Source organism: Nomascus leucogenys, chromosome 13, assembly GCF_006542625.1.
Source record: "Nomascus leucogenys isolate Asia chromosome 13, Asia_NLE_v1, whole genome shotgun sequence".
Lineage (NCBI taxonomy): Eukaryota > Metazoa > Chordata > Mammalia > Primates > Hylobatidae > Nomascus > Nomascus leucogenys.
In genome coordinates this window covers 15,067,510-15,079,519 of record NC_044393.1, presented here as the reverse complement: position 1 = coordinate 15,079,519, position 12,010 = coordinate 15,067,510, and the positions used below count along the sequence as shown (strand labels likewise).

General features: G+C 38.7%; 1 protein-coding gene across 2 annotated transcripts in view; it reads left to right on the top strand.

Moving 5' to 3' along the window:
* The window catches only part of ARFGEF2 (ADP ribosylation factor guanine nucleotide exchange factor 2), a 114,609-nt gene that overhangs the window by 86,367 nt on the left and 16,232 nt on the right, over positions 1 to 12,010 (top strand). For both annotated transcript variants that reach the window (XM_003252908.3, XM_030825512.1), the window contains exons 27-34: positions 1,837 to 2,009; positions 3,513 to 3,673; positions 5,137 to 5,267; positions 5,404 to 5,533; positions 7,861 to 7,996; positions 8,850 to 8,988; positions 9,097 to 9,151; positions 10,485 to 10,599. In XM_003252908.3, the coding sequence (XP_003252956.1) occupies positions 1,837 to 2,009; positions 3,513 to 3,673; positions 5,137 to 5,267; positions 5,404 to 5,533; positions 7,861 to 7,996; positions 8,850 to 8,988; positions 9,097 to 9,151; positions 10,485 to 10,599 (1,040 nt within the window). The remainder of the gene's footprint in view (positions 1 to 1,836; positions 2,010 to 3,512; positions 3,674 to 5,136; positions 5,268 to 5,403; positions 5,534 to 7,860; positions 7,997 to 8,849; positions 8,989 to 9,096; positions 9,152 to 10,484; positions 10,600 to 12,010) is intronic.

Sequence of the window (12,010 nt, the reverse complement as noted above, 5' to 3'; positions counted from 1 at the left end):
AACATGCTGAAACCCCGTCTCTACTAAAAATACAAAAATTAGCCGGGCGTGGTGGCGCATGCCTGTAGTCCCAGCTACTCAGGAGGCTGAGGCAGGAGAATCACTTGAACCTGGGAGGTGGAGGTTGCAGTGAGCCCCACTGCACTCCAGCCTGAATGACAAGAGAAACTCCATCTCAAAAAAAAAAAAGTTCACAGTGTTTATAATGTGGTAAATGACTAATACTTTAGAGAAAAGGACAGGTTGTAGAATTGGACAGACAATATAATAGAGATAGTGAAACGTGTATCTCTCCATATGAAATACCATATATCATGTAAAGGATTTTTTTTTTTTTTTTTTGAGATGTCTTGCCCTGTCGCCCAGGCTGGAATACAGTGGTGCAATCTCGGCTCACTACAATCTCTGCCTCCCAGGTTCAAACTGTTTTCCTCCCTCAGCCTCCCAAGTAGCTGGAATTACAGGCGTGCATCACTATGCCCAGCTAATTTTTGTATTTTTAGTAGAGACGGGGTTTCGCCATGTTGGCCAGGCTGGTCCTGAACTCCTGACCTCAAGTGATCCACCTGCTTCGGCCTCCCGAAGTGCTGGGATTACAGGTGTGAACCACCATGCCCAGGCAAATTTTTTTTTATCATACTTTTTTCTGTATTTTCCAAAACTTTTACTATCATCATATCTTTCTTTTAACAATAAGGCAAAAAACATTATAATAAATATAGTTTCGTCAAAAAGTTGCTTTATTCTCCATGGGGAGACAACCATGAATTCATTTTTATTATATATTGGAAGTTACTTATGTTGTGTAGTCAGTCCTTTGTTATCTGCAGGTGACATGTTTACTTTGTGAACTTTCAGCTAATTTTTAACTGTTTTGATTTTCTCCTTGCCTTCTCTAAATGGCCTTTCCTATTATTGGTTAGTGTGAGCCTGGAAGACAAACATGAATGTCATTCTAAGCCAGATAAAATTTGAAAGTCATGAGCCTGGGAGGCAGAGGTTGCAATGAGTCGAGGTCGTTCTACTGCATTCCAGCCTGGGCAACAGAGCAAGACCTTGTTTAAAAAAAAAAAAAAAAAAATTGAAAGTCAAACCTGCAATCCCAAGGCCACTGTACTGACTTTTAAAGATAGTACCATTGAAGCAATAGGCTTATATAGCTTTCCTTCTTGCTATTTGTGAGATAATAAGGTTCCTCCATAATTGTATGTCTTAACAGGTTGAGAGACAATTGCAGCTGTTCCAGAAAATCAGCCATTTTCTCTATCTTCAAGTTTTACTTTATAATAATTTAGGTAAACATTGCACCTTAAATTATATATGTATACTCCAATCCACATATATGTGTTTATCACATAGATATATTCCTACCCAAAAATCTAAGAAGATACACACAAGAATTTAGTAATGATTATCTCTAGGTGGCGGAATTATATTATTTGAAATGCTTTTGGCCAGAAAAACTGACCAGCAGTGACTTAAACCGCAAGGCTATTTATTGTTTTCATAACAAGAAAGAAGTCAGAGGCAAGCATTCAACTTTGGTTCCATGGCCTGGCTAGGGACTATTTGAGACCCAGGCTTTTTCGTTTTGTTCTTCCATTCAGAGGGTCAGCTTTTCAACCTTGAGTTCATTGTTTCGTGATTGCAGGATGGTGGTTGTAGCTCTATGCAGCATGCTAGGTTTGGAATGGAAGTGAGAGGAAACGGGGCAGAGCCCAAATGTGGATTGCTGTGTGCTATAAGAAATGTTTAAGTGCTGCTTCTAAGGGATGAGCTATGTTCATTTCTCTTCCCATTCTCCAAAGTACAGACGCCATCCCATTCTTTCCTCAGGTCTCCCACCATCCGGGACATGGCGATCCGCTGCATTGCCCAGATGGTGAACTCCCAGGCGGCCAACATCCGCTCAGGTTGGAAGAACATCTTTGCCGTGTTCCACCAGGCAGCCTCTGATCATGATGGGAACATTGTGGAGCTGGCCTTCCAGACCACTTGCCACATTGTCAGTAAGTGGCTCTGTTCCCTCCCTACTAATGTCCCACCTGCAAGTCTAGAAGGGTTCACTTGCTGTCTATTTTACTACCTACAGGGGCTTCCCTACCTTGGCTCTGCTGTGATGTAGTAATGTACCAGGCCGTGTTGTAAGCACTTGATGAGTATTAATCTTGATCTTAACTCTGTTTTGACTTTCTCCTTGCCTTCTCTAAATGGCCTTTCCTGTTATCAGTCAGTTTGGGTCCAGCAGATAAACGTGAATGTTATTTCAAGCCAGATGAAATTTGAAAGTCAAATCAATCCCACGGCCACTCTAATGACTATGAAAGAATTACAGTCAATTCTTATTATTGGTGGATTCTGTGTGCATACTCACTAAAATGTATATACATTAACAACTCCACAACCAGTACTCATGGTGTTTTTGTGGTCATTTGCCAACATGTGCATGCACAGAACAGCAAAAACTTGAGTCACCCAAGGTGCACGTTCCCAGTTGTGGTGGAAGAAGGTGGCACCCTGCCTTCTTGTTTGAGCTGTCATGACATAAACAAGTGTGCTTAATGTGGCCTATCGAGTGCCATGTTTTTTTTTACATTTTTGTGCTTTTTGTTGGTGATTTCACTGTTTAAAATGCCCCCCAAGCATAGTGCTGAATGCTGGGTAGTGTTCTACGTGCAGAAAGGCTGTGATGTGTCTTATGGAAAAAATATGTGTGTTAGATGAGCTTCCTTCAGGCATGAGTTACAGTGCTATATTGGCTGTGAGTTCAGTGTTAATGAATCAACAATATCTATTAGATAAGGTGTCTTTTCATGTCTTGATCAGCTAATGAAAATGTTCTGACCAGAGACTTGCAGGAATCTAGCTCCTTATCTCCATATTTTCCCTAAGAGCCATGGTTCAGTATTCTTGAATTCAGTGTTTATGGCAGCTTTGTAGAATGTAACTATCAGGAATAATGAGAACAGACTATCTCATTATTTCCCCCATGTTACTAAAGAGGAAATTGAGGCACAGAAAAATAAATACAACAACTTGCCTGAGGACACACAGTTTGGATGTAGTGGAACCAAGACTTGCACTCGGGAAGTCCAGCCCAGAGTTAGTGCAGTGTCCCCCTCCTCTGGACTGACCAGGAGTCCTGGGTTCTGCCTGCGAGCATGGAACAAGATGTTTACTTCATCTCTATGGAAATTTTTAGGCATCGAGTCATCTTTGCACATAGTTGGCGTTCAATAAATGAATGAATTGATATTTGGGCCTTTACATCATTGCTTGAGCTCAGGAAGACTGTCTAGCCCAAGCTGTACCCAATGCATTCATTCCTGAGTAATCTAGTAAGAAAAACTGTCTTCCAAAGATACTGACATGCTTTTCTTAGATTTTCACAGTTAATTATCTCTGATATGTGTGTGTGTGTGTGTGTGTGTGTGTGTATGCACGCACGTGCATTTTTTCATCCCCATTTCTAAATCCTGGTCTTATGAAAAATGTGCCTTGTGTTCCCCCAGCAACTATTTTCCAGCACCATTTTCCTGCAGCCATCGATTCCTTTCAGGATGCTGTGAAGTGCTTATCAGAGTTCGCCTGCAATGCTGCTTTTCCTGACACGAGCATGGAAGCAATTCGGCTCATCCGCTTCTGTGGCAAATACGTCTCTGAGAGGCCTCGGGTTCGTTTTTCCCCACCTTACTCAGACGGGCAGTGAAGGGAAAAGGTCATGGAGCAGAAATTCTTGCTCCTAACAAAGAGCTTTCCAGCTACTCTTTTAGAAATGTGTGTTTGCCCTAAATTAGGTGTTTATTTCAAAATGCTGCCATGACAGGGAGTTAGGCCTTTTCATTATTTGGTATATATGAAATTCTGTATTTTATTCATACTGAACCTATGGTATTCTACAAATTGTTTTTGTAGAAGTTAGTTGTATTTTAGCTTTTGTATTTTGGCAAAGCTCAAGAAGCTAGACCTTTCTATTTGAAAGAAAACAAACCTCCCTTTTAGGAAATGACATTATGTCTTTGTAATGTGCCTGAGAAATCATATTTAAAAATCACCTTTTGTTTTCTCCTGAAAATGATGGGGGGTTTTTTTGATGTGTCTCATCTTTCTAAAGAGGCCTATTTGGTTTAAATGACAGAGTCCCAAAACACTGAAATAGGGTGAAAACAAGTCCATCTAAACTATGATGTCCTGTGTAGATCTCTACTTTAGTTTCCTTTACAGAAAGAGCTATAAACCTGTAAGATGATATGTCTCATCTCTTACAACAGCTCACTAAGATGTGATGATAATGAGAGCCAATGTTGATTGAGCACTTAGTACTTGTTGGGCACCATTCTAGGTATTTTCTGTATGTTGATTCATTTAGTCCCCATGTCAGACCTATGAGATGTAATTATATCCCATTGTACAGGAGAGTTAACTGAAGCACAGAGAGAAATTGCCTAACATTAGATAACCAGAGTTGCTAAAGAAATTTCAGTACCACTTCAAGAGTGGTTACAGAGCAGAGGGGTCAAAATCCCAGAAATAAGGCAGAGAGTAGGGCTATACATGCAGACTGTAGAAAGACTGCCAGGTCCTAGCTGTATGACCTTGAGCAGCTTACTGAAGCTCTTGATGCCTCAGTTAATTCATCTATAACCCAGGACCATTGTTTCTACCTGCCACTTGGAATCCTTGTGAGAATTGTTAATCCATGAAAAGAACTTTAACAGTGCCTGGCCCATAGCAAGCACTCAGTCAGTAGTAGCTGCTGGTATTATTTTAAGTAATATGTATGACAGTAACATTCCAGAAAGACCTAAGATAATGAATCATCCTGGATATTTTGTCAATACCATTTGACCGTTAAGCTCTTCTTAGTATAACACCTCCCACCCCCAGGACTCTTGTGATCTGTCCCCCTTCAACTTGTTCTAAAACCTGCAGAGGTCCATAGGTTTGTACTGGGAAACTGCTCATATGCCCTTTGGGACAGATAATGTCTTTGTGTAGTCTGTTCCCACTGTGCCCTTGCTGAATGGAGATTTTTGGGAGAGAAAAATGTGTGGGGCTTTAATCTGCATATAGTTCCCTTTCAGTTCCTTCCTTTTGCATGCTTAGTTTACACCTGAGATGTGATTTTCATCATAGGTGCTACAAGAATACACAAGTGATGACATGAATGTAGCTCCTGGTGACAGAGTCTGGGTCCGAGGCTGGTTCCCCATCTTATTCGAACTCTCCTGCATCATTAATAGGTGCAAGTTAGATGTACGAACAAGGTAACCATGTTCCCTTGCAGTGGCCCCTTACATCACTGAAATGAAGCTCAGTCACTTGCTCACCTGGCCCCACTGTCTTCTCTGTTGTTCTCTTCTCCACCATTCTCTCTTCTGTGCCTGACTTTGTTTCCTCCAGGGGACTCACGGTCATGTTTGAGATCATGAAGAGCTATGGCCACACCTTTGAAAAGCACTGGTGGCAGGACCTGTTCAGAATCGTGTTTCGGATTTTTGACAATATGAAACTCCCTGAGCAACAGTCAGAGGTAGGTGATAACTACAGCACTGCCCTAGGTATGATGGAGAGGAAAGCCTTTCTGGCCTGTATTTGCCTCTGGGGGCTGCATCATCGTCTACCCAGAGTTCTTAAATACTGAGCAACTTAAGGTTTTAAAAATGGAAACACCTTTCTGATACTCTCCTACCAGTATCAGCTAGTCCTGAGTGACTCTCCCCATGTTCAGAGGAATGAGAGGAAATACATCTCTGTGGTCTGCTGCTTGGCCCTCAGGCATTGCACCTTCCAGTTCAGCAGGGCTCCTGACTGGTCATTGTAGTTGTTTCGTTCATATCAACCTCTGAGCAGTCAGAAAGTGGAATGTCTCTGGTCCCTTAAGGGTTTTTAATGAAGTTGCATTTGGAGATGATGTTGAATATTAAGCCTTTTTTTAAAAAGGATGTTTGATGCCTGTAGATGTTTTTATTTGTCCCTTAGAGGTAAGGGATAGTGAAAGGGTATTCTAGGCTCAAGATTTTTAGATGGAAAAGTAATCTTTTTATTTCTTTGGGGAACACCATTCCTTTCCTTACCCCAACATAAAAGTGACATATGCTTAATATGGAATATTAGGCAAACACAAAAAATTCTTCCTTTTACCATCCAAAATTAGAGTTAATGTTTTTGCAAATTTTTCTCAGTCTTCTACATGGTTTAAATATGATTCAGAGGCCAGGCACAATGGCTCATGCCTGTAATCCCAGCATTTTGGGAAGGTGAGGTGGGAGGATTACTTGAGGCCAAGAGTTTGAGACCAGCCTAGGCAACATAGTGAGACCCTATCTCTTAAATAAATAAATAAATAAATACGGTTGAGGTCATAGTATAGATAGAGTTTTCTAATCTTTTTAAATTTAAGTATGTTTTTCCTCATTATAAAACAAATAGAACTACAGAACACAGACAAAAACAAAGAAGAATTTAAACACTCACAGTTGCAGTTTTTCATAGGCAGCCACTATTAAGACCTTCAAGTGTTACTTTCATCTGTGTGTCCACCCACACATGCATTTGTGATCCACTTTTTTCTTCTATGAAAATAGAATTCCAACACACGTATATAAACTACTTCTTAAACTTAATACATGAGTATTTTTCCTTAGCCATAACTTTTCTTCTAGAATGTTTTGTTTGTTCCTTTGTTTTGTTTCGTTTTTTTGAGACAGAGTCTTGCTCTGTTGCCCAGGCTGGAGTGCAGTGGTGCGATCTCGGCTCACTGCAACCTCTGTCTCCTGGGTTAAGCAATTCTCCTGCTTCAGCCTCCCAAGTAGCTGGAACTACAGGCTCATGCCACCATGCCCAGCTAATTTTTGTAATTTAAGTAGAGACAGGATCTCACCATGTTGGCCAGGCTGGTCTCAAACTCCTGACCTCAAGTGATCCACCCGCCTCAGCCTCCAAAGTGCAGGGATTACAGGTGTGAGCCACCACACCCAGCCTTTCTTCTACAATGTTGTTTTAATAATGGCTACAAAATAGTTTTAGTTGTGGATGTTCCACAGCTTACGAAAATTTAGGTTGCTTCCAGTTTTTCTGGACAGCACTGAAATGAACATTTTTTGCAGCTACACTTGTACTTGTGGTGGTATTTTCTTCTTTAAAGACAAGTGGCCCAACTGCCAGGTTTGGGGCCTGCATATTACTAAGCCTTTTGATATGTACCACTAAGCTGACCTGCAAATATCTCTGTAACCATCTACACTTCTGTCAACAATGCATGAGAGTTCCTGTTTCTCCATATTCATTCCAGGTCTTCCCATTCTAATTTGTTTTAGTCATTGCTAATTTGATAAGCCAAATGTATCACATTGAAAAAGTTTCAAACTGCTAGTGAGGTGGCATATTTTCTCTCATAGGATTGATCATTCTTAAGAATTGCCTTTTATGAATTCTTCTTTTATGAATTACTCTTAGCTCATCTGCTGGATTATTCATCTTTCTCCTATTGATTTATGCATTTTTAAATATATAAATAATGTAGCATATGCTTACATGAGTTGCAGATGATTTGCCCACTTTATTATTTTTATTTCCTTTTCATTTTGGAAAATTTAGCTTTTAAGTAACCAAATCTATCTGTTTTTTATTTATTTTTTTATTCCACTTCTGGCTTCCACTTTTGGCATCATTACCATAATTTTATAAGTATCCCTCTATATATCCTCTGTACATATGAATGCATTAACATTTTTAAGACGTATTCTTGATACATATCACTAAATTGCTTTCTACAACAGTTTTTGCCAGGAGTGTACAAGAGTGCGCATCTCACTGCAGGGAGAATAGCTTTTAAGTGTCATCTTTTTGTTTTCCCAGAAATCTGAGTGGATGACAACAACCTGCAATCACGCACTTTATGCTATTTGTGATGTTTTTACCCAGTTTTATGAAGCTTTGAATGAAGTTCTTCTTTCTGATGTATTTGCACAATTGCAGTGGTGTGTCAAACAAGGTACTCTTTAAGCCTCTAGGCTTCATTTTTCTTACATAATCCTTAATGAGAGGTTAGTTTTTTCAATATTTAAAAGCGTGGATGTAGTGCCAAAGAGTACAATATACAATTTAGTTGGTGAAATGTGTACGTTTTAATTACAATATAAAAACAGTCCCCCCCGCCCAAGTCAGTTCATAAAGCATTTCTTAAAGATGGGCTATAGTTGTTTTTGCATTCTACAAGATGTACCTTCATGTATTATACTGTTCTTTTTACTTTTGTATATGTTTGAAATTTTCTCTAGTAAAATGTTTTTAAAATGTATTGTTTCAGTCAAGGTCAACAGCTTCATCAAGAGACATTTTTCATTTGAGTAGTTGTGTGTTTATTTTAGAGTTTGTCAGGAAAAATACCCAGCTAGCACATTAGACCTGGATTCCATAGATAATTTTGGCTTAGGGCAAGAAATTTAGTTTCATTTTTGAAAAAGTGACTTAATTTTAAAATAAATGACAAAACATTTGATATTGTTCAGGTGACAAAAATTGGAAATGTAGTGTATGAGTGACTAAATTTTTGAAAACCTGGTCTAATATTTTCTCTCTTCTATTACCATTTTTCATACATGAGCCACTTAAAGTAGCAAAATGTTGACCTTTCTTCTTTAGCAAATAAAACTATGATAAACAATTTTAACTCTTCAAAAAATTTTTAATAAAAATTTTAATACTGTCTGTAGCATGGCTTCATTAATTAAAAGCCTAGAAACTCACCAGTTGCTGTCTCCAACTCACAGTGTACAGTATTTGAGACCTGGTTGGCATCAAAATAGCAGTAGAAGTTTAATGATAGATACTGCTTTATTTTACAGATAATGAACAGTTGGCACGATCAGGTACAAATTGCTTAGAAAACTTAGTAATATCTAATGGAGAGAAATTCAGTCCTGAAGTCTGGGATGAAACCTGCAACTGTATGTTGGATATTTTCAAAACAACCATCCCACATGTGTAAGTGTTCCTGCAGTTGTTCCCGTTTATCTCTGTGTTCAGTGGATGTCTTACAGCTCCTGATTGCCTTTCACATTGATTATTTTTTTTCTCTATTTTTTTCTTAAGTTTGCTGACATGGAGACCTGTAGGAATGGAGGAAGATTCATCAGAAAAGCATTTGGTAGGATTTGGGGTTTTTCTTTGGTTGTCTTTTCTTTCTTCTATCTTAGTAAAAGATCAGTAAGCCTGTATAATTTGTACTTTTTTTTATGGGAAGTGAGTAAAATTATAAGATCTAAAAATAATATATGTTCATAATATATTTTTTAGAAAGTCCAGAAAAGCATTAAGCAAATAAGTAACCTCACCAAGTAAAAAGCACAGTTTACATTTCTAGCTGCCGCTTTGTGTGACCGTGCATGCCTAGGAAAGCCAGCCATATTTGAAATGAGGGATCAGTTAGCATATAACAACATGTGAGCATTTTTCCATATTTTAAACGATTCTTTGATAGCAGCCTTTTCAGTGGCTGCATAGTATTATAATTTCTTTACTTCTCCCTTATCGGACTCTCAGGCTAGTTCTAGGCTTTCAACATTGTAAATAGTGTTTTGGCGTAACTGTGCTTGTTTGTTGCCCTCCTAAATTAATAGTGCTTTCCTCTTCACCAAAGAAGTGGTAGTTCTTACTTTTTGTATGACTCCACATAAAGAAGTTCTAATTCAAATCTCACTTTTAAATACTTTGGTTTACAGAGAGGAGTTGAATTAACTTTTATTCCTAAGTGACTCTAAGACCATTAGATTTTAAAAAGCATTTGGGATACAGCAACTGTCTTCTGCTGTTAAATTTTTTTATTTTTTATTTTATTTTATTTTTCTCAAGACAGAGTCTCACTCTGTCCCCAGGCTGGAGTGCAGCAGTGCGATCTTGGCTCACTGCAACCTCCACCTCCTGGGTTCAAGCAATTCTCATGCCTCAGCCTCCCGCCAAGTAGCTGGGATTACAAGTGCCCGCCACCACGCCCAGCTAATTTTTGTATTTTTAGCAGAGATGGGGTTTAGCCATGTTTACCAGGCTGGTCTTGAACTCCGGACCTCAGGTGGTTCACCTTCCTCTGCCTCCCAAAGTGCTGGGATTATAGGCATGAGCCACCGTGCCTGGCCTGCTGTCAACTTTTTAAAAAACTAGTTACTGCACTAGTAATTTATCTTTGAACTTGATCGCATAAAAAATTTGTCACACTTATTGTTAAATCCTAATATGTAGAGAAATGTCCTCTGGGTTGGAATAGGAAAATAGGAAATTTTAATGGGAGGAGAAGTAATTTAAATTCTTAATCTCTCCATTGCAGCCTGTGAGGCATGCTACATTAAGCATGTAGTATCATTTTATTTTGAGCTAAGCAAGGCACTTAAATACAGGCTGAACCAGCCGTGTTAAAACAGGCACATCTCTGCCCAAATTATCATGAAGAAAAGTGAGCATTGTGTTTCCCTCTGGTTTACATTTAGGATGTGGATCTGGACCGCCAGTCTTTAAGCAGCATAGATAAAAATCCCTCTGAGAGAGGACAGAGCCAGCTCTCTAACCCAACAGATGACAGCTGGAAGGGTAGACCATACGCAAGTAAGGCCACTTTTTAATTTGTTTTAAATAAGTAACATGTTTATGTGATTCATATATTCAGAAGGCACAGAAGGGTAAACATGATAAGCCTTCTTCTGCCCTGTGCCTCAGTCTGCCAGTTCTCTGTAGCAGCCAAGGTTACTTGTTTCTCTGTACCTTTCCAGAGTCATTTTATCCATATGCAGGCAAGTACATGCACATATACATTCACATACATACATATATAGTACATATGAATTTTCTCCTTTTACCAGTTATGGAATAGTATGCCTTATTCTTTTTTCAGTTAATATATTTTAGAGATCATTGAAAATCAGTACATAAGGAGCTTTCACATTGTTTTATACCATTGTCTATTATTCCAGTTTGTAGACATGCTTTTATTGCTTAATTGAGTTGCTCTTAACAGACATTTATATTATTTATAATCTTGTGCTGTTAGGAGCAATACTGCATTGAATAACCCAATGCATATGTCATTTGCGAATTTATGTAATAAATTCCTAAAAATGTACTGGAGTCAGTGGATAAGTGAATTTACCATTTTTAAATTTTTCCACATTGCTATCTATTAAATTTGTAGCTGTTTACATGATCTTTTTAGATGAAATACAACTTTGGACTAATTTTAACTTGGAATTTTCAAATTATGAGTCAAATTGAATAGTTTCTTATATGTTAAAGCACCACTTCTGTTTTCTTCTCCATGAACTCCATAATCTTTGCTCATTTTTTGTTGATTGTTGGCCCCTTTTTTATTGGTTTGGAGGAGCTCTTATGTACTAGAAATCCTTTTTCTGATATGAGTTTCAAATTATTTTTGTCAAATTGTCTCTTAATGTTGCTTATGATGTGTTTTACTATCATTTAAAAAAATAAGTTTAACAGCTGTCATGTACCAGGCACTGTACTGTGTGTTTCATGTGTATTGTTTCATGTAATTCTCATACTAGCCTTTGAAGAGGTACTGTCTTGTATTTGAGGGAACTGGGGCTTAGATAGATGATAGAACTTGACAACATGTAGTAGAGTGGGGATTCAGACACATTTTTGGCAGCCTGAGGAATGGGAACTTGTGAAGGTTGTTCTGGTGCTTTGAAAGTTGTGTGCCCCATTGTTTGCCTTTACAGCAGTCCCACCCTGTCTTCAACATGCTAGGCTATAGCTGTTAACATTGAAGTTAACTTCTGAAGCAGCACATTTGACAAAACAGTGTGCGGTCACCATTTTCTTTAGAAGGAATAAAAGTAGTCACCCTTGAAATTCATTAAAGAGGTACCGTGTTGGGACTGGCGTGCTGTCTCTCACTAACTGCTGCAGCCAGGTTCTCTCCAATGCCCACTGATAGAATGATACCTTTTTCTTTTTCTCTTTTTTTAGAGACAGGGTCATACTCTGTCTCCCAAGCTGG